General features: G+C 37.2%; 1 protein-coding gene across 1 annotated transcript; it reads right to left on the reverse strand.

The window, feature by feature from the left end:
* Positions 1 to 8,473: 8,473 nt before the first annotated feature.
* Positions 8,474 to 26,178, reverse strand: LOC308705770 (carboxypeptidase inhibitor SmCI-like). The gene is made up of 6 exons (XM_081390959.1): positions 25,662 to 26,178; positions 11,630 to 11,806; positions 10,362 to 10,538; positions 9,293 to 9,460; positions 8,752 to 8,928; positions 8,474 to 8,622 (listed from the first exon to the last, which is right to left on the reverse strand). Exons 1-6 carry the CDS (start codon positions 25,741 to 25,743, stop codon positions 8,612 to 8,614), a joined length of 792 nt encoding a protein of 263 aa, XP_081247085.1. The 5' UTR covers positions 25,744 to 26,178; the 3' UTR covers positions 8,474 to 8,611.
* Between the last annotated feature and the right edge of the window lie 75 nt (positions 26,179 to 26,253).

Raw genomic sequence — 26,253 nt, forward strand, 5'->3', positions numbered from 1 at the left:
CAGTAATTTTCCATAATTAAATAACAGATTATATCTTTAATATTACATTAAATCTTATGTAATTATTGGGATTTTTAATGTTTTAAAAAGTCATATACACCTTTAAAACAATTAAATACTGTAAATTTAAGGTTTTATAAAATTATTTTATATAATAATGCTGTCTATCTACAGTAATTTTCTTTTAATATAGTTTTTATGTGTAAAATAACAATGAAATTATGTATAAAAATGCACACAAGTACATAAATTCAAATACAAATGTTTGTAAATTTACAGTTTTAATTTTTATTTGTACAGATCCAATTTCACAACATCTCTAATTAAGTTCTTAATAATAGCAAATGTACAGTCAATTTCTTTTAAATTAACTAAATGTATGAGTACAAATTACCTGCATATTTACAGTATTAGTAATTGAACAAACACTAAACATCAAGATAAGTGATTGATAGGAAATAGAAGCTTAGTATATAATTTAGAACATGTAAAAATATCCACAATAAAAAGCAATTACCGTATACCTTTACAGTATAACTTATTTTAACATTTACAATTACATTTTATCCAAAGTGACTAACCAATTAAGATAATAATTAAAGATAATAAAAAGCAACAAGTGCAGTGACAAGTCCCAGTTAGTCTAGCACAGTACACATAGAAAGGTGTTTTTTTTTTTTTTAACAAAGATTTAGTATTATTGGGTGAAGTGTTTATGAAAAAGATGGATCTTTAGCAGTTTCTTGAAAATGTGTTGCGTTGCGCCGGTCATTCCACCACCAGGAAACAGTCCAGGTAAATGTCAGTGAAAGTGGTTTTGTGTCTCTTTGGGATGATGGCACCACAAGGCACCGTTCACTTGCAGAACACATGCTACTGGAGACACATAGATCGGAAGCAGTGAGTTTAGGCATAGGGCTACCTTTAAAGACAACTCTTGCTGCAGCATCTGGATCAGTTGCAGAGGTTTGACTGACACTGGAAGAGCTGCCAGGAGAGCATTACAATAGCCCAGTCTGGATAGAACAAGAGAGTTGTGTAGCTCCGATAGGAAGGGCCTGATCCTCCTAATGATAAGGCAAATCAGCAGGATCACAGCAAGTATGTTTTGGCTGAAAGCTGAACCATAAGCAGTTCTGTCTTGGCAAGGCTGATTTAAAGGTGAAGGTCATTCATCCAGCAAGAATTTTCCATCAGGTAGGCTGAGATGCGAGCAGCAACCGTCAGATCATCTAGCTGGATTAAAAGATATGTGTCATTAAGATAGTAGTGATAGGAAAAGTCATGTTTCTAAATGACAGAGCCCCACTAAGCAAAATGATGTCCGAAAGACGTCTTTTCAATGTCTTTGTTACAAAAATCGAAGGTTGAAATGCCGTCCACTGAGGAGCCTGAATGAAAGTTATGACGTCTTTTTTTGACGTGTTCTGCACGTCCGATATAGACGTTCATCGAACCTTCGTACAAGGTTAAAACTAGTTAAAATGTGGCCATTGTGGACATATTTCAACATCATTTATGGTCTCATTTAGACATAATTACTTTGATTAATGCTGTCAGATAATCTTAGTGAGAATGAACAGAGGTTTAGATGTTGATATTCGTTTAATTTGAAGTGTCACCATTGTGGCGATCCGTGTTTGCTTTAGTTGGGCTCTTGGTCCCTGTTCCTTTTATTTGAGCTTTTCTTTGGCTGCTGTAACAGTGTGTTTGTGTAACACAATTGTTGTGGCAGAGAAAGCCTAGAAAAAGTTTGAGGTGTTATCAGCTCAATGTTGATGACTCCATAATCATCACAAAATGGGCCTTTAATATTGTGTTTAAAGTTTTGTGTTTATATTTGCCATTAATAACCAACAACCTTGTGGAACTGCATTATTGGTGCCAAAAACATTAAAATGATCACTTATTTGAAGGTGTATAAAAAGCATGTGCACATGATGTTTTGAGCAAGAGTATCATACAGTCACACACAGACATCAAGATTGTGCATATGATTTCCAACAATGGTGACAATTTAAAAAAAAGCTTCATGCTGCAATGCATGATGGGTAGCTTTCATAGTACAAAACTCATCCTTAATTCCCAAGCTTTTTTTGGTTGTCACCGTTGTTGTGATTCATATCCAAAATCTTGATGTCTGTGTGTGACTGTATGATACTCTTGCTCAAAACATCATGTGCACATGCTTTTTACACACCTTCAAATAAATACACCTTCACCAATAATGCAGTTCCAAAAGGTTGGTGGTTATTAACGGCAAATATAAACACAAAACTTTAAACACAATATTAAAGGCCCATTTTTGTGATAATTATGTCATCATCAACATTGAACTGATAACACCTCATACTTTTTCTAGGCTTTCTCTGCCACAACAATTGTGTTACACAAACACACTGTTACAGCAGCCAAAGAAAAGTTAAAATAAAAGGAACAGGGACCAAGAGCCCAACTAAAGCAAACACGGATTGCCACAATGGTGACACTTCAAATTAAACGAGTATCAACATCTAAACCTCTGTTAATTCTCAGTAAGATCATAAGACAGCAATAGTCAAAGTAATTATGTCTAAATGAGACCATAAATGATGTTGAAATATGTCCACAATGGCCACATCTGAACTAGTTTTAACCTTGTACGAAGGTTCGATAAACGTCTATATCGGACGTGCAGAACACGTCAAAAAAAGACGTCATAACTTTCATTCTGGCTCCTCAGTGGACGGCATTTCAACGTCTGATTTTTGTAACAAAGACATTGAAAAGAAGTCTTTCGGACATCATTTTGCTTAGTGGGTAGTTAAAAAAAATGAAAAAAAGAAAGAAAGATGGGTGGAATCTAACACAATCGTAATCTTGCTGTAGCAAATCCAAACCTTGTGCATACTTTTAGTGCAATCATTTGGAATCAGAAGACTGTTATGAACATATGAAATCAGAACCGTTATGATTTTTATGTTTTAGTGAATTCTTCCCATACCTTGTTTGCCATGATCATCTGCTTTCCACGTGACCTGAAATCACACACACACACACACACACACACACACACACACACACACACACACAAGTTATTTTAAAACTCAGTATTAGATTTACACATGTCAGAATATGTTCCATTGGGACAATGCAAAAACTCAAATGACTATGATCTTGAAGCTGAGCTGGAAAGGCTAACAGTAATATTTTGAGCTGCCATGTGATTTTAGCTAAGTTACATTTATAGAAAGTAATGTTAAATGAATATGATTTACTGTGACCTAGCTGCACACCTAGGTCCTAGGGGTTCATCATGTTGTATTCATATTCTAGTCTTCCTGTTCTAGGCTTTCCTGTATCATCAACAAGTACGTTAAGTTACAGTATTTCGATTTCTTAACGGTCTTAATAAAGTTAGTCATGTTAACTATTACGAAATAAACCAAAGAAACACGGTAGGCCTATTTTTAGTAAAACTGTGGCTATTACAATGGTAAAAAATCAGCTAAAAACGTGTTTACTACAATTTTATTATAATAAAATAAAGTATGTTTTTTAAGTGAAAAGTTTTCAGCTTCCAGACAGTGTTTCAAAATATCCCGCCATTTATTGGTTTAATGTTACTGACTATCATAACGAAGATTTTATACACAATTATGGACTTTAATATGAATAACAAGTCTACAAAAGATTGTTTTAGGTCTTTAAGTTAACAAGTAGAGATGTGGGTTGGGTTCAACTGATCTTTCTTAACACAGATCGATAATTAAAAACGCATGCTGCATTTTCAGTGTTTTGCCCTGACCCAGTTATAACTGAACATCATTTAAGAATGCTAACGTTAGCATGGAAACTGTCTAACCACTTAACACAAATGTAATATAAAATATCGTACACACATGTAGTATGAGACTCTTACCTCAGCCGTTGATCGGTCGGGATGAGGTCCGCTGTGACGACGAACCAGGCTCACTGAAAAAGGGCGCGTTATTTCTGGACTGACACCCAGACTACAAACAACTAAGATGTGTTCAGCGCTCCTGCTCACGGCTGGCTGCTTCTGTCGAATACGGTTATAGCTTTGAACCACTGTGATCACAATCCACGACTACTTCACGAGCGTAGACTGAAACTTCAAATCTCCCGCTTGCCCTTGACACAGATCGACGACAGAGACAGACCTGTACAGTGTTGCCAACTAATTTTCAGGGGAAGTTGCTAAAGGCAGATCGATTTGTTGCTAAAAGTTGCTAAATGACGTTGTGACGTCATAGCGTTATGACGTCATTACGTAATCGCAACGCAAAACTACGCCATTATGAAATACATAGATATTATTGTTTGTTAAATAAATTATATATATATATATATATATATATATATATATATATTAGGGCTGTCAAAGTTAGCGCGTTAATAACGCGTTAACGCAAAATCATATTAACGGCACTAATTTTTTTAACGCGCGATTAACGCAGCGCGTATTTTCTGTTTGACCCGTGGCGGCCCAACCCCTAGTTGGAGAAATGGAGATACACAGTGTTGCCAACTTAGCGACATTGCAGACCCCTTTAGCGATTTTTTCCCTTCAACAAAGCGCCCAAACCTTATTTAGTTTCTGAGAATCTAACGTTACCGGTACCGCCGGGCGCCGGTACTGCTCTCTCAGCACGCGCGCGCGCCTCTCTCTCTCTCTCTCGCGCTCTCTCTCTCTCTTTCTCTCTCTCTCTCTCTCTCTGCGTCTCGCGCGGAGGAGCAGCGCTTTAATTCAGTTAAGCACAGATATTATGTTGCTTCTCTAATTTTACAAGTATAGCCGAAATCAGAGCACGGATATTGTCTTTATCTTATGTGTATTTGATTTCATCAGACGATGGCTCGATTATCAGAATTTTTGTGCAGATTAACTAAACATCTTGGAAGGGAGAGCTGGTTATGTCTTAATGGGTCGCGTTTCAGTCACCATTTCAAATTCATTCCGTTGTTTGACAACAGAAACAGTAAAATATACCAATGAAAACAGTTTTGAGAATTTAGCTTCATCAAAATGGGCACAGAGAGAGACAAACTACAATGTAATAATAAATAATAAATTTACATTTAGCATTTTCAGAAGAGCTACCCTGTCATGCAAAAATCTAAACATGTTTGTGTTAGTAAATTGCTCAGTGCAAAGAAAGAGAAGTAATGGTAACCTGGTATTTCTTTGTTCTTTCTACATGTGTCTAATAGACATGAACAAGTTCTTTGAAAAAAACTTCTATGACCTTTGAAACATGTCTCGTCCTTATGCTCTATAGCCTATTGACTATGGTTTCAATAATAAACATACATTTGCATAAAGCATCTATATTTATCCATGCCCACGTTGATTAGAGTATTAAAAACTTGAAAAGTATTAATTAAAGGTACATTTAGAACAAATAAAAAAATGTGCGATTAAATGCGATTAATCGCGAGTTAACTCATGACAATCATGCGATTAATCGCGATTAAAAATTTTAATCGATTGATAGCCCTAATATATATATATATATATATATATATATATATATATAAATAAACTTTTTTTTTTAGTTAAAGGTGGGGTATGTAATTCTCTTTTTTGGCCATTTGTTCAAAATCACTTGAAATCCTATTCCTAAACCACTTACAGCCACTGAGTTAGAAGCACTGAAATGAAAATTAAGCAATTTAATCATCTGTGGAACGGGCAGGACTCGAAAAACTCCAGCCAATCATTTCCAAGACCACCTAGAATCATTGGACTGTAAGTGCGTCAATCAAACGGTCGTACCATACACCCCTCCCCCTATCCATGTCCATGTTCTTCGAATGGGTGGAGTCAAAGGAAAGAAGGACCATTTGAGTTGTGTATTTTCAAAATGTGCCGGCCGTTTTGCAAATCACATACCCCACCTTTACAAAAAAAAAGACCTAAAACAACTTTTTTAGTTAATGATCTGTAAGACTGGGGCTTTATTAATGCTGTTCATTTATTCAAGTAATTTATTTGACATTTGGGTATAAAGTGTTTTAATTCTACAATATATGCTGTAAAAAGGCTGTTCAACCTCTTCAGGTAGAACGGTGACTACTGCAGTTCAAATTTCCTATTGGAAGTTGTGGTGCCCTTACCAGCTCACCACGCCCTTGCGAGTGTTGTTTGGAATAGAGTCACTTTCCAAAAGTTGCTAAAAGTTGCCTAATAAACTTTAAAAATTGCTAAATTTGTTGCTAGGTGCTTTTTGAAAAAAAAGTTGCTAGGGTAGTCTGAAAAGTTGCTAAATCTAGCAACAAAATTGCTAAGTTGGTAACACTGGACCTGTAGCTAACTGTTGTGGGCGGGACTAGCAGCAACGAAACGTAATGGCGGATAATTTGAATCTGCGCGCGCGCGGGCACACACACACACACACACACACATACAAACGCACACAAAGCCACGCAGATTTGGAAAAACGATTCATAAAAGACATAAAATATAGGCCTAAATGAAATTTACGGGCAAATACAAATGATGATCAAAATGAACATCTATTTGCAAGACAAAATTAAAAGACTATAAATAATTAAATAGGCTTGCCTAATGTGTGTACAAATCTTAAAACTCACTTTAACCCCCGCATGCTTAATAATCTTTAAGGAAAACATGTTAAGTGACTGCTGATTTCTGCAGTTATACCTTATTTTCTTTGTTTTCTAATTCCACAGAAATAATCTGTAAAATATTACTTAATTTTTTATGTAAAATTACACATAACCATATAAAATTACAGAGAATTTCCTTTAAAAAACGTAAAATTAATGTAAAACCAAAATAAAAGCAATTACCTGTAAATTTAATAGTGGACCTTTAAATTACAACAAATATCTGTAAAATAACAGGTATTCACTGTATAATGACAAAACGGCAGAATTCTGTAAAAAAATACAGACCGTTTCCTGTAAATTTACAGTTTTTTTTACAGTGATGATAAACTTTACACAGTTATTGAACTGAATTGAATCAACACTGAACTGACTTCAACTGAATAATGAAACCGTTGCCATTTAAACAATCTGTATTGTTGTTTATTTTCTTTTATCGGTCGGAACGCACATGGTGGAATTTCTAAACCGGGCAGAGTCTACAAAACCCGCGTCTAAGAGTCGTCTTCTTCTTCGGAGTTAAACTTCTTCTTCTTAAATTTCACTGTGTACTGTAAAATAGACGTACAATTTTGCACATCTGTGAATTTCACTTTAATTTCCTAAGAATTAAATGGTATAAATTACATTGTTCAAAACTAATTTTCTTTCTTTCTTATGACTTTAACTATACTTGTGTACATTTTTGCATATTTTAAAAATGATTTTGCATTCGCTGACTTTAAAATGAATTGTCTGTTGATTTCACTGCGTATATTTAGACCGTACACATGCAATAGTTAAACGTATAAATGTCATTGTTCAGAACTAATCTTCTTTCTTTCTTTAATTGTAGCCTATTTGACTATTTAATTCTTGATGTATTTTAAATGATTTTGCTGAATTTAAAATATAATTGTCAATGTCACTGTATTTAAACCGTTAAACATGTAATAGTTTTAGAACTAATCTTTATTTATTAAAACTGACAATATTGAACTACTTTGTCAGCACTAAATGATTTTTGCATTTAAATATAATGTGCAGTTTGTTGTCATTGTTGCCAATTTTAACACATTTGTGAATGTCAGTTGACAAGCATTCAAATTATTTTAACAGTCTAAACATGTTCTTCATTGTTTCGTAATTCAAAGTTTTACTGTAAAGCACAGGTGAAATAAGAAAAATAAAAATAACCCAGCAAAAATAACCCAGAATAGCAAATCCATTAATGGTAAAAAAAAATGACTAGCCTACATCTTGGGTTTCTAGACAACCCAACCTGCTGGGTTAAAAGGTCGCTGGTTTAATTTAACCCAGCATGTGTTCTGTCCAATATTTAGCCAGCACTGGGTTGCCAATTGGGTTGTTTTAACCCAGCCAATTTTAGAGTGTAATAAACAACAGCTAAATCATTTACGCATCTAAATTAATTAGACAAATTAACGTTGTTGTGGTTTAGCAGCATGGTTTTATTAGGCTAAATGCAATAAATTATAAATGTAAACAATATAATCATATAAATTATAAAATTTAGATTAAAAAAAATTATAAATTATAAATCATAAACCCTTACACTACAGTAACCATTGAGTAACTTGATCTGGTATTTTCTACCTCTTTTATGAAAAATAAAATAAAAGAAAAACAGTTGGGGAATCCAGGGAAAATATTCAGTGAGAGGAAAATAGAGCAGATCCCTAAAATTAAAATAAAAAACTTTTTTTTAAAAAATTAAATAAATTCAAATTAAATTAGATACATTATTTAATTTTATTTAATAAAAATAAAAATAAAAAACACCCAACAACAACAAAGCCACAGCATCTTAAAATGTATAAAAATAAACTGCACAACCAGACAATTTAACAGGTTTCTATTTATTGTGTTAATGTTGAAGTAAACGCCTTGTGGAAACAGATCTTTGTTGTACTTTTCGGTTTTAAAACAAAGAAATGCTTCTTTCTTATTCACAGCATTCTCAGTTCACCGTGAGAAACTAGTCATCTCCTGCAAATCCAAAAACAAAAAATTACACAAGTATCACAATATGAGCTTCTCTTTAGTTTTGATAAGATAAACGATATTAGAGAAAATAAAGAGTTGTAGTTTTCCCCCAGTGTAATGTGTGTGTCCTACCTCTTCTCATCATGACTCCGCAATTCTCCTCACACTCCTCCTGGCTGTAGAAGTTGTTGCCATTGCCCTTGCAGCCTCCATATGTGAAGGACACACACTTTCCCGCAGAAGAATCGAAGGCCCACCTGGGAATGCTTGCTTTACAAGGACCAGTCACTATAGGCAGTTTACAGGCAGCTAGATGGACAAAATACACTATATATTAGGACCACACCAAGATGAAGTGTGTGCTGGGTCACTATGGGCCACTCAGCTGGGCCGTAATCCATCTTTGAGTCACACACACAAAAACAGACTCACACACACCCACACCATTGTGAGGACTTTCCATAGATGAAATGAAACCTCACCCTACCCATCTCAGAAAACTTTCTGCATTTTTACATTTTTGATAAAACATTTAGTATGTTTAAGCCATTTTAATTACAAGGACTCAGGAAATGTCCTCTTTAACCATATTTATGCTGTAATACCAGTGTAATACCCATGTCATTATGCAAATGTGTGTCCTCAATCATATAAAGCACACACACACACCAACCTTCAGTGCGACAGCTCTCCAGACACTCCTTTTCTGTCACAAAGTTGTTCTGGTTCCCCTTACAGCCTCCATAGGTGAACGTCTGACAGGTCATGATGGACGAGTTGTAATGGAAACGCTCCATCATCCCGAAGCACGGACCGGAATCTGGCTCGGACTTACATGCTTCTACACACACACAGAGAGAGAAACACACAGACAGACACACTTAGTGCGACAGCTCTGCAGACACTCCTTTTTGATATGCTACAAATTCACAGCTTTTGGGTCTTCTTTTCCTGACAGGCCATGTCATGATGATACATAAACATTGCAAAAACAAACAAAAAAATTACACAAGTATCACAATATGAGCTTCTCTTTACAGTTTTGATAATAAGATAAACGATATTAAAGGGGGGGTACAATGGTGTTTCATGTATTAAGAGTTGTTTACAGTGTTAAAGAGATGGATTCTCATGCTTAAGATGGCCAAAGTTTTTTAAAAATATTTTGGACGAATAACAGAGAATTTCTGTGCCGAAAATCTTACTTCCGGGTTGGTACAAGTTTCGGCTGGGTTTTTTTTGACCGTGGATCTAATGACGTAGACCAGAGTGGAACTCCTTATATGAGCATTTCTCCCGGAAAAGCGCGACCGCGCACATCAACGCGCTTCAACAGGAAATCATCGGCAGCGCTGCATAGTGTCTCCAAAGTGTTTTTGGTGAGGGAAAGCTTACCAAAGAACCCAGCGTTAGGAACAGTGGATGCAGAAACAAGTTGTGTAGACTGTTTGTTCCCTGCATTTCGACGATGAATGTTTTATAAACAAAGCCCAGATCGACGGATTCTCTCTATGGCTCTGGCTTCGCCCACACGGCCCGCCTCCAGACGCTCGTTTTTTTCGGTACAGCCCATTTTCTCTTATAAATATAATAAAACTAAAGACTTTTTGGAGATATGAAGGATGCAATTCTACTCTATAGGTACTCAAGATTAACAGGAGATTGAGTGAAAATGAGCATTTCACCCCCCCTTTAAAGAAAATAAAGTGTTGTTTTCCCCCAGTGTAATGTGTGTGTCCAACCTCTTCTCATCATGACTCCGCAAAACCCCTCACACTCCTTCCGGCTGTAGAAGTTGTTGCCATTGTCCTCGCAGCCTCCATATGTGAAGGACACACACTTTCCCGAAGAAGAATTGAAGGCCCATCTGGGAATGTATGCTAAACAATGACCAGGCTCTATAGGCAGTCTACAGGCAGCTAGATGGACAAAATACACTATATATTAGGACCACACCAAGATGAAGTGTGTGCTCGCGCATGCGTACGCGCGCACACACACACACTTTCCACAGGTGAACATCAGGGTTAGGCATTAAATATGTATATTGGGGGAAATATACAGTCGGTGCAGCCTTACTCTGACATGTTCAGGGTTACATTACTGCCCTACAAAGGCAAAAGACCTTAAGTCGCTAGAGTGTGGAACTGAGAAAAATGGCTTTAAAGATTTTTAGCTGTCCCGCCAAATTAATTATAGGTAGGACACTGGAAATCTGGCAAATAGATGTTTAAGTAATGGAAATTATATACATAAAAGAAATCTTGAGCTCAAACTTGACTTCCGCGCTCCAAAACAAAGCCAAAGAGCGGTAACTGATGTTACGGTGTTCTGCCTTTGTTTCTCATGGGCTTTTGGAAGTTACTGTTAAGACAAATCATTATTTTTTTGAAAAAAAAACAACGGAATTGATTCAAGATACTTATCCACATGATAAAGAAGGTCTTGAATGTGCCAAAAATATAAATAACTCATTTTCGACCAAAAACGAAGTTACGGTCTTTTGCCTTTGCACGGCAGATTAGCTATAGGCTATTTAAATTTAGTTTAATGTTTTATTTCTTTCCAGTTCGTAAATTTAGAGATTCAGCTTAAACTTATTGCAGTTTATTGCAAGGTAACATTTTTTAATTTTCATAAATTTCAACGAATATTATAGGCCCATTTTATTTAGCCTAATTTCAGCTTTATTTCAGTCAACTTAAATGCTTAATGTTACAACTTATTTAGGCTAATGCCGGTCAGGGACACCATTAGGCCGCGAGTCACACACTCTGACAGGCCACCCCATAAAAATAAAGTTTGATTTGTTACAAATTCACAGCTTTTGGGTCTTCTTTTCCTGACAGGCCATGTCATGATGATACATTAACATTTCAAAAACAAACAAAAAAATAATAATTACACAAGTATCACAATATGAGCTTCTCTTTACAGTTTTGATAAGATAAACGATATTAGAGAAAATAAAGAGTTGTAGTTTTCCCCCAGTGTAATGTGTGTGTCCTACCTCTTCTCATCATGACTCCGCAAGACTCCTCACACTTCTTCCAGCTGTAGAAGTTGTTGCCATTGCCCTTGCAGCCTCCATATGTGAAGGACACACACTTTCCCGCAGAAGAATTGAAGGCCCACCTGGGCGTGTATAATTTACAAGGACCAGGCACTATAGGCAGTCTACAGGCAGCTAGATGGACAAAATACACTATATATTAGGACCACACCAAGATGAAGTGTGTGCTGGGTACCTATGGGCCACTCAGCTGGGCCAATCTCTCTCACACACACCCACACCATTGTGAGGACTTTCCATAGGTGAAATGAAACCTCACCCTACCCATCTCAGAAAACTTTCTGCATTTTTATATTTTTGATAAAACATTGTTTAGTATGTTTTTTAAGCCATTTTAATTACAAGGACTCAGGAAATGTCCTCTTTAACCAGGTTTATGCTGTAATACCAGTGTAATACCCATGTCATTATGCAAATTTGTGTCCTCATAAATCATATAAAGCACACACACACAGACACACACAGTGCGACAGCTCTGCAGACACTCCTTTTCTGCCACAAAGTTTTTCTGGTTCCCCATACAGCCTCCATGGGTTAGGCATTAAATATGTATATTGGGGGAAATATACAGTCGGTGCGTGTCACACACTCTGACAGGCCACCCCATAAAAATAAAAGTTTGATTTGCTTACAAATTCACAGCTTTTGGGTCTTCTTTTCCTGACAGGCCATGTCATGATGATACATAAACATTTCAGCACTTCGTGAAGACAGCGACATTACTAGCCTAGTTCTAAGGCAAATGGCCAACTCAATCCTATATGTCACTCAATGAGTTGATTAACTCATCCCGTGCTGATATGGTTGATTATCTGAACATGCTCCTCCCGAACTTTATTATATATTATTTAAATATAATTTAATGAATGAATTTAAGGGATCGCATAAAGGGAAATTAAGGGATATTTATGCGCAAATGAGCTGGGCATTTATGTGATCCCTAATCCCCGTTAGACATCTGAAATTATTTGACTCAGACATTTTTCTGGTCTCTGATAACGGGAGGGGCGAGCCAGACTACATCGCACCGGATCTTAAGCTAGACCTTTTAATTGTATTTATTCCTTTTTATTTTTTTCTTGAACAAAATGAATTTACACTTCACACTCAAAGTCATTTACAGTGTGTTTACTATGCAAATAAATCCTCTCCTTGCCATTTTCACGCTCTTCCAAACGAGATTGTCCTCTCCGACTTGCCATAGAGTCCACAAACTCAGTAGAGGAGGGGCCATGCAGAGGAGCTCATAAATCTGCATTTTGAGTGGCGTGGTATCAATTTAACATCTATCGCGAGTGCATGGAAGACGAACGGGGACAAAGTATTTTAACGAAACGCGTGATTTTTGACCGCGTCAACACGCACCGTTTGTTCGTGTTAACGCTACAACACGCACAGCAGCCAATGAAATTGTTGTATTTGAGACTACATTTGCATATGTGTGACGTGATGGTATGTTGGTATATATTGGTGCGTTCAAGTCATCTCGTATAGATCGTATTTACGAGTTGAACGCACATGAACGCCACCACAATGTCGTAAATACCAGTGGGGAGCTCGGGATTTTCTTTAAGCCCCGATCTGTACGAGTTGGGGGCGTGTCAGTGATTAACATGGCGGAATACACAATACGTAAAGGTATTTAGCTGTGATATTGTCAGGCTTTTCTATTTACAGAGCAGTTAGCTAATCGCCAACACATATGATAGTATTATAGGTATAGCCTAACAATCAATGCAACATAACGATGAGCTGGCAGTGGCTTCATAAATTAATTAAAAACATAAGAATACAAGTACACCTGATGCACATTTCTTTGTTCTTCATTTTCTAGAACAAGAGTTTATAAGAATCTTACTGTATTTTTGTGTAATTAATTAAGAGAAAGTACTCCGCCATCTTGCTCCGACGAAAGTGACTTGAACGCACATGCCGTTATAAGCACGACTTCCCACCTCGTACGTACGAACTTCCCAGGAGGACTTGAACGCACCAATATACAAACATCAGACGTCATGTTTATTCATGAACGATGTCGTAATGGTATACACATATGCAAACATCAGACGTTATATTTGTTCATGTGGGATGATGCATTGGTGAGTGATGTCAGTCTTTTGTCATGCCTTTTTAAGTTGTTCGCTTAATGTTTTTTCTCAAGGTAGAAAAGTCAACAGCTTAAACGATGGCTCTTAGAAAGGCTCTATTTTAGCAAACTGCCAAAAAACCTTTTCAGACTGCGTGCAGCTGAATCAAGAAAAGCTTAAGATTGCATTGAGCTGATAAGCATTAATCGCAGAAGAAAAAGATTGCAATTAAAAAAGAGAAAATTATTTTAACGCAAGCAATAAAACAAACTGCACCTTTGGAATAAAAGAAAAGAAATGCACAATTAACTATTAAGGCATACTCCTGTCTTAATGTAAACCCTGTCCACCACCCCCAAAGGTCGGTCATTCTTGTCTGAGTAAAAACATTTGTTTGAACAGGAAAAAAATGTGATTTTTTTTGTGCGTGTTGCAAATAATTTATTCCGAATCAGTATTCTGATCACTGTTCAGTCAGCTTTAACTTATATACATCGGCATATTCATGATATTTTCATCTTTATAAAGGGCATTTTTCCCTAATCATTTTAAATATATGCTTCATCTTTCATTTAAAATTCTTAAATGTGATCAATAATGGTAATGGTAAATGGACTGCATTTATATAGCGCTTTCACAGACCTATGGCCACCAAAGCGCTTTACATAGAGCCTCACATTCACCCATTCACTCACTCATTCATACACCGACGGCAGTGTCAGCCATGCAAGGCGCCATCCAGCTCGTCGGGAGCAGCTGGGGTTAGGTGTCTTGCTCATGGACACCTCGACACTTGGTCAGGTGGAACCGGGGATTGAACCACCAACGTTTCAGTTTGTAGACAACCTACATGAACCACTGAGCCACTAAATTTTACCAATCAATTTGTAACTTCAAATTTAATTTAATTTAACTGCATTAAATAATGCAGTAATATTTAAAATATTTTTTGAATGTACAAATAAGAAATATTATTTGTACATAAATAATATTTATAAACCACCAGTAGGAGAAGTGAGTCATTGAGTCATTTATTCAAACAATTCATTCAGACGGCTGATTCATTCAGGGATGAGGCAGCTGTGAATTAATAGGAATTCATTGAATCTTTGACTCAACCGATTTGTTCAAATCACTGAATCATTTGGTATTGAAACACGGTTGAGTTTTCCTTTGAGATGCGCTGTGGAACTATTTTCGCTGCTGAAAAAGAAAAAAAAAAAGCCAATATTGTGTCTAATATTCAACTGACTTAATATTAATTGCTTGTTTATTGAACTGTAACTGTATCATATGTTAGAAATATAAAAACACATTATGAATGTTTCATTTGTTTCCAGATTTGGCACGCTGAACCTTGTTATCGTCAGTAGCCTACATTATATATTAGGCTATATTAGGCTATTGTATTCACTATCAGTCGCCACTTCTAATTGAATGCAGAATAGTAATTTTTGTTATTGATGTTTTAATCAGGCTATTTGTCCGGTCGGGCAAGTAAAATTCTCTTTCACTTCAATTTGATTTCACATCAACCAATTGCCTGGATTTAATAAAGAAGAAGCAAATATAACAGACAATATAATCTATAATATAATATTATCATGTCTTGGAGGCGCCTGCGCGGTCACTTGCACTGCACGTTAACTGGAGCGCATCTCATCCTAACTTAACGAAACTCAGTGTATGCCTCACACAGACATGAGAAATACATCAAATACCCAAAGCTTGAAATGTCTTTAAATTTAAAACGAAAAGAAAAGGGCTACTCTCTGATGTAATCCATTATGTGCATTTCTCTCTATAGGCGCGTTCACTACGAATAAGGTGATCGTCAACTTCATCTTTGCAGCCGACACTGTCAGAAAACACTAGTTTAATAAAAATCAATGCACACGTCACTGGATTTACAAATGCACATCTTGCTTGTTGCACGCACACACATATGTCGAATTAACAAGATATTATGTTGAAATAACATTATTATTAATAATACATCTTTTAGAATATTTCATTGAATGCTGAATGTTGCGCTTGTTCAATTTAATAAAATGAAAACTTTAATTGTGATCATTAAAATAATTGAATATTAAATATTTAGTGGTCAAGTTTTGCTCATTTATTAATAGTGCATACATACACTTCTAGTGTGGAGTTTAAATGCTTTTATCATCAATGTATGGCTAAGCATTTGACTGATTCTCAATTCACCACCAGGTCTCCAGATTATCCTACAGCGTCAGTGGCAGAATGTAATGGCTACTGTGAACACTTGTATTTCTTTTCTGGCCTGCTTTCTGCCATCTTTCTCTCCCTGTAAGTCGAACGAGTTTCTTTGAAGACAGAACATTCAAGGAAAACTTACTTACCCTCTCTCTAGATATAACAGATAATTAGGGGCAATAAAGTGTATTTCATTCATTCATTCATTCATTCATTCATTCATTCAATTAAATGTTTTGTTGAATGCAATTGGTTGCCTTGTATATTTTTTTTTACTGTTGACCAAACTTTATGAGCAGCCTGATTTGATAGCCACTTGCTGTGCAGGTTTATGTGTATTATACCTTATGGGAGCAGTCCCCCTTTCCTCCAAAATTAAACGCACACAAAAAAAAAAAAAAAAAAAAAAAAAAAAAAAAAAAGTATTCAATTCAAAGGTGTCATGATTTCAAAAGATATGAGCTGCATTTTATTGATCATCAGCTAAAAATTTCTAAATCAAAGACCGCAATAAGAGAGAGCGGCAACAGCCCTGGTAAGATCATTTGAGTCATTCTACGAAACGGGTGCCATTTCCACTTTGCAATTTTCCAAATTTTCATTAAGAACAAACCTATTTTTGAAAAACTTACACCTTTAAAGATATGTTAATCCTCCAAAAAATTATATTTTCCCACCTCAGGCACAAAATCCTGAATAATATTATCCTTTTTATTCAGGCATGGGAGTCGTTCTTGTACCACCCCGTCACGGACAATATGTATGCCATTAGAGTAGTAAAACAAGACATATATTTTTAAAATCTAATGTTTTCCTAATAGTATAGTGTCCCTTTTTTGTAAACCATGAATTGAAAGTCTGTAATTTAATCCATTATTTTTTTCTTAGTTTTTTTAATCTTGAAATATGAATTCGACATTTCAATGGCCTCATTGTTTGTACTGAAAAAACAAATTCACTTAAAAAATACAAATAAAGTTACATTTATTTGATTAGTCCACACAACAAGAACATCATTCAACATTAATTTATGCAAAATTGTATTTCCTTTCCCTAAAATTTTAACAAAAATGACCCCGTGACGGGGTGGTAACTGATGTGACGGAGTGGTTCACTGTGACAGGGTGGTATGGACAAAGTGTTTCTCTATATGATCTGTTGGTTTTAAACTTTATAAAATTGGGGGAGGGGAAACATTATGATTATATAACATAATAATTAGAGATTTAATGGATAACTTTGGTCATGCTCTGAAAAACTGAAAAGAGCATCATATTAGTATTAGTAGACTGTCTGCTTAATATCTGCTAACACTTTATTGGTCTTTTACTTTTACAACTACTTGTCACTTTTACTAACCCGTACCCTAATCTAACAGTCTACTAACACTGTACTACAGTCTACTAATACTCAACTGAGAGTTAGTTGACATGTAGTTGAAAAATTACTTTTTATTTTGTAAAGTGTACAGTAGTGAAGTATTTTTTACTTTATCAGTGTTTTTCTTTGGAAAACTATGTTGTACTTTTTACTGCACTACATTTCATAAATAAGTCTATGGTCAAAAAAAAAAAAAAAAAAAAAGTTAACTTAAAATGTTGTACTTTATTAAAACTTTGAATTGCTATTACTCCAATGTAATTAAGTATTAAATGAAATTCAATATAAAATGTAGTGCAGTAAAAAGTACGACATTATGCTTTGGAATGTTGTGAAGTAAAAGTTTCCCAAAAGAAAAACACTCTGATAAAGTACAGACACTTGAAATATAGTGAGTGAGTGAGTGAGTGAGTGAGTGAGTGAGTGAGTGAGTGAGTGAGTGAGTGAGTGAGTGAGTGAGTGAGTGAGTGAGTGAGTGAGTGAGTGAGTGAGTGAGTGAGTGAGTGAGTGAGTGAGTGAGTGAGTGAGTGAGTGAGTGAGTGAGTGACATGGTGAGTGACATGGTGAGTGAGTGAGTGAGTGAAAGCGATAGTGAGTGAGTGACATGGTGAGTGAGTGAGAGCGATAGAGTGAGTGAGTGACATGGTGAGTGACATGGTGAGTGAGTGAGTGAGTGACATGGTGAGTGAGTGAGTGACGTGGTGAGTGAGTGACGTGGTGAGTGAGTGAGTGACGTGGTGAGTGAGTGAGTGACGTGGTGAGTGAGTGAGTGACGTGGTGAGTGAGTGAGTGACGTGGTGAGTGAGTGAGTGACGTGGTGAGTGAGTGAGTGACGTGGTGAGTGAGTGAGTGACATGGTGAGTGAGTGAGTGAGTGACATGGTGAGTGAGTGAGTGAGTGACATGGTGAGTGAGTGAGTGACATGGTGAGTGAGTGAGTGAGTGAGTGAGTGAGTGACATGGTGAGTGACATGGTGAGTGAGTGACATGGTGGGTGAGTGAGTGACATGGTGAGTGAGTGAGTGAGTGACATGGTGAGTGAGTGAGTGAGTGAGTGAGTGAGTGACATGGTGAGTGAGTGAGTGAGTGAGTGACATGGTGAGTGAGTGACATGGTGAGTGAGTGAGTGACATGGTGAGTGAGTGAGTGACATGGTGAGTGAGTGAGTGAGTGACATGGTGAGTGAGTGAGTGAGTGACATGGTGAGTGAGTGAGTGAGTGACATGGTGAGTGAGTGAGTGAGTGACATGGTGAGTGAGTGAGTGAGTGACATGGTGAGTGAGTGAGTGAGTGAGTGAGTGAGTGAGTGAGTGAGTGAGTGAGTGAGTGACATGGTGAGTGAGTGAGTGAGTGAGTGAGTGACATGGTGAGTGAGTGACATGGTGAGTGAGTGAGTGACATGGTGAGTGAGTGAGTGACATGGTGAGTGAGTGAGTGACATGGTGAGTGAGTGAGTGACATGGTGAGTGAGTGAGTGAGTGACATGGTGAGTGAGTGAGTGACATGGTGAGTGAGTGAGTGAGTGACATGGTGAGTGAGTGAGTGAGTGACATGGTGAGTGAGTGAGTGAGTGACATGGTGAGTGAGTGAGTGAGTGACATGGTGAGTGAGTGAGTGAGTGACATGGTGAGTGAGTGAGTGAGTGACATGGTGAGTGAGTGAGTGAGTGACATGGTGAGTGAGTGAGTGAGTGACATGGTGAGTGAGTGAGTGAGTGAGTGAGTGAGTGAGTGAGTGAGTGAGTGAGTGAGTGAGTGAGTGAGTGAGTGAGTGAGTGAGTGAGTGAAAGTGATATAGTGAGTGAGTGAGTGAGTGACATGGTGAGTGAGTGAAAGCGATATAGTGAGTGAGTGACATAGTGAGTGAGTGAGTGAGTGACATGGTGAGTGAGTGAAAGCGATATAGTGAGTGAGTGACATGGTGAGTGAGTGAGTGACATGGTGAGTGAGTGAGTGAGTGAGTGACATGGTGAGTGAGTGAGTGAGTGAGTGAGTGAGTGAGTGAGTGAGTGAGTGAGTGAGTGAGTGAGTGAGTGAGTGAGTGACATGGTGAGTGAGTGAGTGAGTGAGTGAGTGAGTGAGTGAGTGAGTGAAAGTGATATAGTGAGTGAGTGAGTGAGTGACATGGTGAGTGAGTGAAAGCGATATAGTGAGTGAGTGACATGGTGAGTGAGTGAGTGACATGTTGAGTGAGTGAGTGAGTGAGTGAGTGAGTGTGTGAGTGTGTGAGAGCGATATAGTGAGTGAGTGATATAGTGAGTGAGTGAAAGTGATATAGTGAGTGAGTGAGTAAAAGTGATATAGTAAGTGAGTGAGTGAGTAAAAGTGATTGAGTGAGTGAGTGAGTAAAAGTGATTGAGTGAGTGATATAGTGAGTGAGTGAAAGTGATATAGTGAGTGAGTGAGTGAGTAAAAGTGATATAGTGAGTGAGTGAGTGAGTAAAAGTGATATAGTGAGTGAGTGAGTGAGTAAAAGTGATATAGTGAGTGAGTGAGTGAGTAAAAGTGATATAGTGAGTGAGTGAGTGAGTAAAAGTGATATAGTGAGTGAGTGAGTGAGTAAAAGTGATATAGTGAGTGAGTGAGTGAGTAAAAGTGATATAGTGAGTGAGTGAGTGAGTAAAAGTGATATAGTGAGTGAGTGAGTGAGTAAAAGTGATATAGTGAGTGAGTGAGTGAGTAAAAGTGATAGAGTGAGTGAGTGAGTGAGTAAAAGTGATAGAGTGAGTGAGTGAGTGAGTAAAAGTGATAGAGTGAGTGAGTGAGTGAGTAAAAGTGATAGAGTGAGTGAGTGAGTAAAAGTGAGTGAGTGAGTGAGTGAGTGAGTGAGTGAGTGAGTGAGTGAGTGAGTGAGTGAGTGAGTGAGTGAGTGAGTGAGTGAGTGAGTGAGTGAGTGAGTGAGATATAGTGAGTGAGTGAGAGCGATATAGTGAGTGAGTGACATGGTGGGTGAGTGAGTGAGTGAGTGAGTGAGTGAGTGAGTGAGTGAGTGAGTGAGTGAGTGAGTGAGTGAGTGAGTGAGTGAGTGAGTGAGTGAGTGAGTGAGTGAGTGAGTGAGTGAGTGCGATATAGTGAGTGAGTGACGTGAGTGAGTGAGTGAGTGAAAGCGATAGAGTGAGTGAGTGAGTGAGTAAAAGTGAGTGAGTGAGTGAGATATAGTGAGTGAGTGACATGGTGAGTGAGTGAGTGAGTGAAAGCGATAGAGTGAGTGAGTGAGTGAGTAAAAGTGAGTGAGTGAGTGAGTGAGTGAGTGAGTGAGTGAGTGCGATATAGTGAGTGAGTGACATGGTGAGTGAGTGAGAGCGATATAGTGAGTGAGTGACATGGTGAGTGAGTGAGTGAGTGAGTGAGTGAGTGAGTGAGTGAGTGAGTGAGTGAGTGAGTGAGTGAGTGAGTGAGTGAGTGAGTGAGTGAGTGAGTGAGTGAGTGAGTGAGTGAGAGCGATATAGTGAGTGAGTGACATGGTGAGTGAGTGAGTGAGGGAGTGAGGGAGTGAGGGAGTGAGGGAGTGAGGGAGTGAGGGAGTGAGGGAGTGACATGGTGAGTGAATGAAAGTGATATAGTGAGTGAGTGACATGGTGAGTAAAAGTGATATAGTGAATGAGTGACATGTTGAGTGAGTGAGTGAGTGAGTGAGTGAGTGAGTGAGTGAGTGAGTGAAAGTGATATAGTGAGTGAGTGAGAGCGATAATGAGTGAGTGACTGAAAGAGATGGTGAGTAATAGGTGTGTGAGTGATATAGTGAGTGAGTGAATGGAAAAAAACAGAATTAAGTTAACAGTAAAACAACATTTTGATTATCCTATCTTAGAATTCTTGATTTCACACATCCTCACATTCAAATGGGAAGCAGAACCACCCCGTCACACCCCTTACCACCATGTCACAATAAAACATGTTACGGGGTGGTATGTGACGGGGTGGTAAATTTCATCCCAAAATGGCCACATATCTTGCATGTGGTCAAGTTCCTCACCTAGCATACATGCATTCAATCTGAAATACAATTTTCTTTGCATTAATAATGTAAAAAAATATATAAAAATCAGTTTTCTCTCTTTATTTTGCGTGACGGGGTGGTTGATTTGAGCTTGACGGAACCTGCCTAATATGAAAAAGGAACAAATAACTAATGTAAAAGAATGTCAGTACTTGCCTGCTTTTGTTCGTGGTGGCTACAGGGTTCAAATGATGTCACTTTCACTTTGTGATGTCATTTAAATCAACAGTCCATGATTTATAGATAAAACAAGTTAGTGTGACGGGGTGGTAAGTCAAACTGAGGGACGCACACATATCATAAAATATTTACAAAAAAAATAAGGTTTATTTTGAATAAATATATCTTATGTAAAAAGGGACACACATATAATCCTGAAAATAATAAATGTTTTATGAAAAACAACAACTTATTTGGTGATATTTTAGATACAAATGTCATGTTGGTCAACACGGACATGTGAAATTGGCTGTGTACGAAAGAAAAAATATAAAAAATAGTATGTTAATCTTTAAGAATAGTATTTTATCATATATCATGTTAACAAGAACACTTGAATTAATAACTTTAAGCTTTGGAAACACATTTTGGGACATTTTTGTGCCTTATGCATCTCATCAAATGTTGCGGACACAACCCAGCAAACATTGGTCCGACGGCAACGTCGTGTCCCTGGCCAAAAATAGTCGCGGTATGACGGCATAAATCGGTAAAAATATGTAACACAGAACATTTCCTAAAAATGCATTCAGATACATGTGTGCATGTCTACAGTTATCTGAGGTTGCATGTATAATTGTTATTTTGACTTTTAGCTACGTGTAGTTCAATATATACCATGTTGTGTTTCGGGTGAGAGAGGACGTCACCATGGCGACGTCTTTTACACGTGCTTTTATAGTCCATCATGACCCTCTATGAAATCAATTGTGATAAAGCTGTGCTTAATCCTTGCGTGGTTAATACTGCAATAATTAATTAAATTTTTTATTAAATTAAAGTTTTAATAAGTTTTGTGAATACGTCCACTGACGTCCTTTACACGTCTATAGTATCGGGTGAGAGGACGTCACCTGGCGACGTCTTTTACACGTGCATTTATAGTCCATCATGACCCCATCATGGAATCCTTGTGAAATATGCAAAAGCTGTGCTTAATCCTTGCATGGTTAATACTGCAAAAATTAATTTAATTGCCCAAGTAGTTTTTAAGAGGTGTGAAGACGTCCACTGACGTCCTTTACACGTCAAGGCTGTGAATACACGTCCACTGACGTCCTTTACACATCTAGTCAAGCAAGACAGAAAAAAAAACCCCAGAAATTATCTTTATGAAATACACGAATTGTATACAAAGTAAATATATTTACTTTATCTTGTTTAAATAAATTATAATCTCACAGTTCCCAGTGTGGTTAAGTGAATGCAAAGCCTCTGCATTTTAGTCATTATTTCAACCTGATACGTTGTGTTTTTTTTTTTTTTTTTTTTTTTTTTATGGAATGTATGCATGTAAAACAGAAATATATCTGGTCACCATTTATGTCTGAGTTGGATGTAATTGCCAAAACTGTGCTGCCAAGATGTAACAAAAGATCTCCCGACATTACCAAATCCCGCGATAGGTTAGATTATCTCACGAGATGTTAACGCGTTTTCCCCATAGACTCAGTCACTCCGGAACACTGAAGTTTGAACAACCACGAAGAGAGGAGGAATTGAGGCCCATATTATTAAAAATCTACTGTTGGGTACGTACATTTTGTATTATTAGATTCACGTGCTAGAGTTTTACTTGTTTGACATGAATGAACCGAAAGAAATGATGCCCACATTGTCAACTGAAATTGGCTAACGTTAACGTGAGTTTGGCTAAAATTAGCTAGTAGGCTAAAAGTTGCTTTGAACTTATACAACGGTACCATAGTATAAAGTACCATAGTATAAAGTATGTTTAATGATACAGTCAAAGTTATTACTGTAAATTATTAATGTAGCCTTTTGAGAGTTTCTTTCAGAAAGTAAATTATCTGAAGTAGAATGAAATGTTTAGCTGGATTTGAACATGTATGTTTTCAGTAACTGCTTTAAAAATATTTTGTAATTTTAGAATTGCTAAACATGTCTATTCAGGGGACATCACAGCCCACCTGTCTTTATCAGAAATGTCCTGTTCACTTTCTCACTGTTACACACCTAGTTAAGGGTCTTTCTCAAGGGCACCACAGTGGTATTGAAGAGGCAGGGGAGAAATGCTGTTTTGAATTTAGCTGAAGACCATACAAATATTTTGAAAATAAGTGCATGTCATTTACCTCAAATTTTTAATTTTCATTTATTTTAAAAAGAAATATATTCTCTTCCCTTAGATGCTGTGAAGAGGTGGAGCCCACATGCTACAGACACTGAAATTGATGCAGCAATGGCAGAACACCTGAAACACACTCCAGGAAGAGCTGGGGGTGGTGGATACAAAAATGAGCCAAACAATGTGTTTAAGGGATAGTTCACCCAAAAATGAAAATTGTCATCATTTACTCAACCTCATGTTTCAAACCTGTATACCTTTCTATGCTAAACACAAAGATGTTTAGAAGAATGTTTGTAACCAAGCAGATGTCGCTTCCCATTAATAATCATTTTTTCTCCAACAATGGTAGTCAGTGGATGCTCTATTTGCTTGGTTACAAACATTCTTCAAAATATCTTCTTTTGTGTTCAGCAGAAGAAAGAAACTCATACAGGTTTGGAATTTGGTGAGTAAATTACATAACTTTCATTTTTGGGTGAACTATCTTTATATAATAATTCAGTATTTTGCAATTTATAAGGTTCTATCTCCGTTTATTGTAGTTTATTGAGCATCAAAGTTTTTAAACTCGGTTTATGTTTTGTGAGATGGAACCTTTTATTTTATTAATAACTACTAACAATTTTTTTTTTTTTTTTACAAAAATAACACCACACAGGCATTAATAAACACCTAATGGATCAGATTGTCAAAAACTCAATTTCAACCAAAAGTGGAGATAGAACCTTATAATTCTAAGCTCACGAAATGTTAAACATTGAAAAAAAATAAAGAGAAATTTTGGCTGTTCAATATCAATAAAATGTTGTGCTTAATCAGAACATGCTTCTTTTTTGCTTATGTTTACAAATAGAGTGTTATTGTTTTTGATGTCCACGTGATTAAAACATTTATTGACGTTCAGGTCTGACTGGACCAATTTTGGACCTTTTTAGAACCTTTGTCAAGATGTGTAGGCTAAACCTCAAGACTTGATTGTCTTTCACGATGTTACACAATAGGTGTGTGATTATTTTATATGCAGGCTTATATATACACTTAAATTATGCAGCAACACATTTAAACACATATGACGACGCATTTAGACGTCCAGGGACGCGCAGAAGAGACGTGGAATTCACTGCCAGAAATGACGTCGGTTCAACTTCCATTTTGGAACTATTTTTCAACCATGACGGGACGTCTCGGACGGACGTCTTTTCAACGGTCATTAAACGTCCAAATGTTTGCTGGGAAATGGCACCCGTTTCGTAGAATGACTCATTTCATTTCTCTACTTTTAATGATGATGATTGTGTGTTAAGCGTCTGCGATTTACTTTCACTTTGATTTGCGATAGTTTGCACGTTGGCTTTATGAACTGCTTCTCATCTGCGGTGACGCGCGTGTTCCAGTAGCGTCGTCATATCTGGCTATAACATGACATATAGCCTATAACACGCTCTCACACGTTTATATTTTAGCATTTTTGGGAGGAGTACAATTTACATATGAGGTTTCAACAACCAGATGCATTTACACTTGTCCAGTTTCGTCTGGAATGCGGCCCAGACCTCCTCCTGAAGTGGTTTGAGCGATCGGATTCAAATCCGTCTCGAATCTGTTTCAGAAGGCATTTACACACTGGTCTTTTCACGATCTGATAGCTATCCGATCTGAGAAAACGCATGAAGCGGCCAGGTGTAAACAGCCCCTTAGATTTACATTTGATTTAACATTAATATTTAGATTTAACATTTAGATTTAGCATTTAGATGTAACATTTAATATTTAGATTTAAGTTAACTATTTAAAATGTCTAAGTTGACAAATATTGTTGTAAATGTGCTAAAAAGTGACCGACTCTATTGACTGACTCAGATAATATTACAATTTATTTATTTACAAAGTTCATCTTTCACTGGTCACCTGTTCTATTGTTCATGCATTTCTTCAGGCTTCGTAATGAAGTTAAAGAACATGGATCTCACCTGTGGTTCCTAGAGCAGCTTCTGTTGTGCTCAAGCATCCAGACAGACACAATAACACAGCGCAGTACACTCGAGCTGTCATCCTCTCCAGTTACGGTCATACAAGGAACTGCTGGAAAATCATACTTGTCTCAGGACGAGAGAATATTTAAGTTAGCGCTCGACCAATGGCGTGAGTTTGGGGCGGGATGATCTGATTTGGAGAACAATAGAACACGTCCGCATGTTTTAAAAAGTTCCAATGAGGTCAGAGAGTTATGATGCAAGACAAGCTCCAGGCTATGATGCCAATCGGGAGAGCTCTAGGCTATATGAATATGATGCCAAACGGGTTTTTTTTTTTCTTCCAGAATACACAAACCAGTTTTCAGTGGTCTCAAAGAAGTATAATACTTTTCCTATACACCAGGGGTGGGGGACGTTGATTCTGGAGGGCCACCTGGCCTGCAGAGTTTAGCTCCAACCCTAATCAAACACACCTGAAGCTATCACTCAACGTTCAACGTTCCCCACCCCTGCTACACAATAGTTTGATTTAGATTATATCCAATACAGGGCTGGACTGGTAATCTGGCATACCGGGCAAATGCCC

The sequence above is a fragment of the Scardinius erythrophthalmus genome, assembly GCF_964197995.2.
Source record: "Scardinius erythrophthalmus genome assembly, chromosome: 17".
NCBI classification, from domain to species: Eukaryota; Metazoa; Chordata; class Actinopteri; order Cypriniformes; family Leuciscidae; genus Scardinius; species Scardinius erythrophthalmus.

What these genes read in the sequence shown, in the direction of transcription:
- LOC308705770 (XM_081390959.1), bottom strand. Translation starts at nt 25,743, where the DNA reads ATGACAGCTCGAGTGTACTGCGCTGTGTTATTGTGTCTGTCTGGATGC. An exon ending in AGCTGCTCTAGGAACCACAG is followed by an intron (nt 11,807 to 25,661) that starts GTGAGATCCATG and finishes TTGTCCATCTAG; the next exon opens with CTGCCTGTAGACTGCCTATA. An exon ending in CGGAGTCATGATGAGAAGAG is followed by an intron (nt 9,461 to 10,361) that starts GTTGGACACACA and finishes GTGTGTGTGTAG; the next exon opens with AAGCATGTAAGTCCGAGCCA.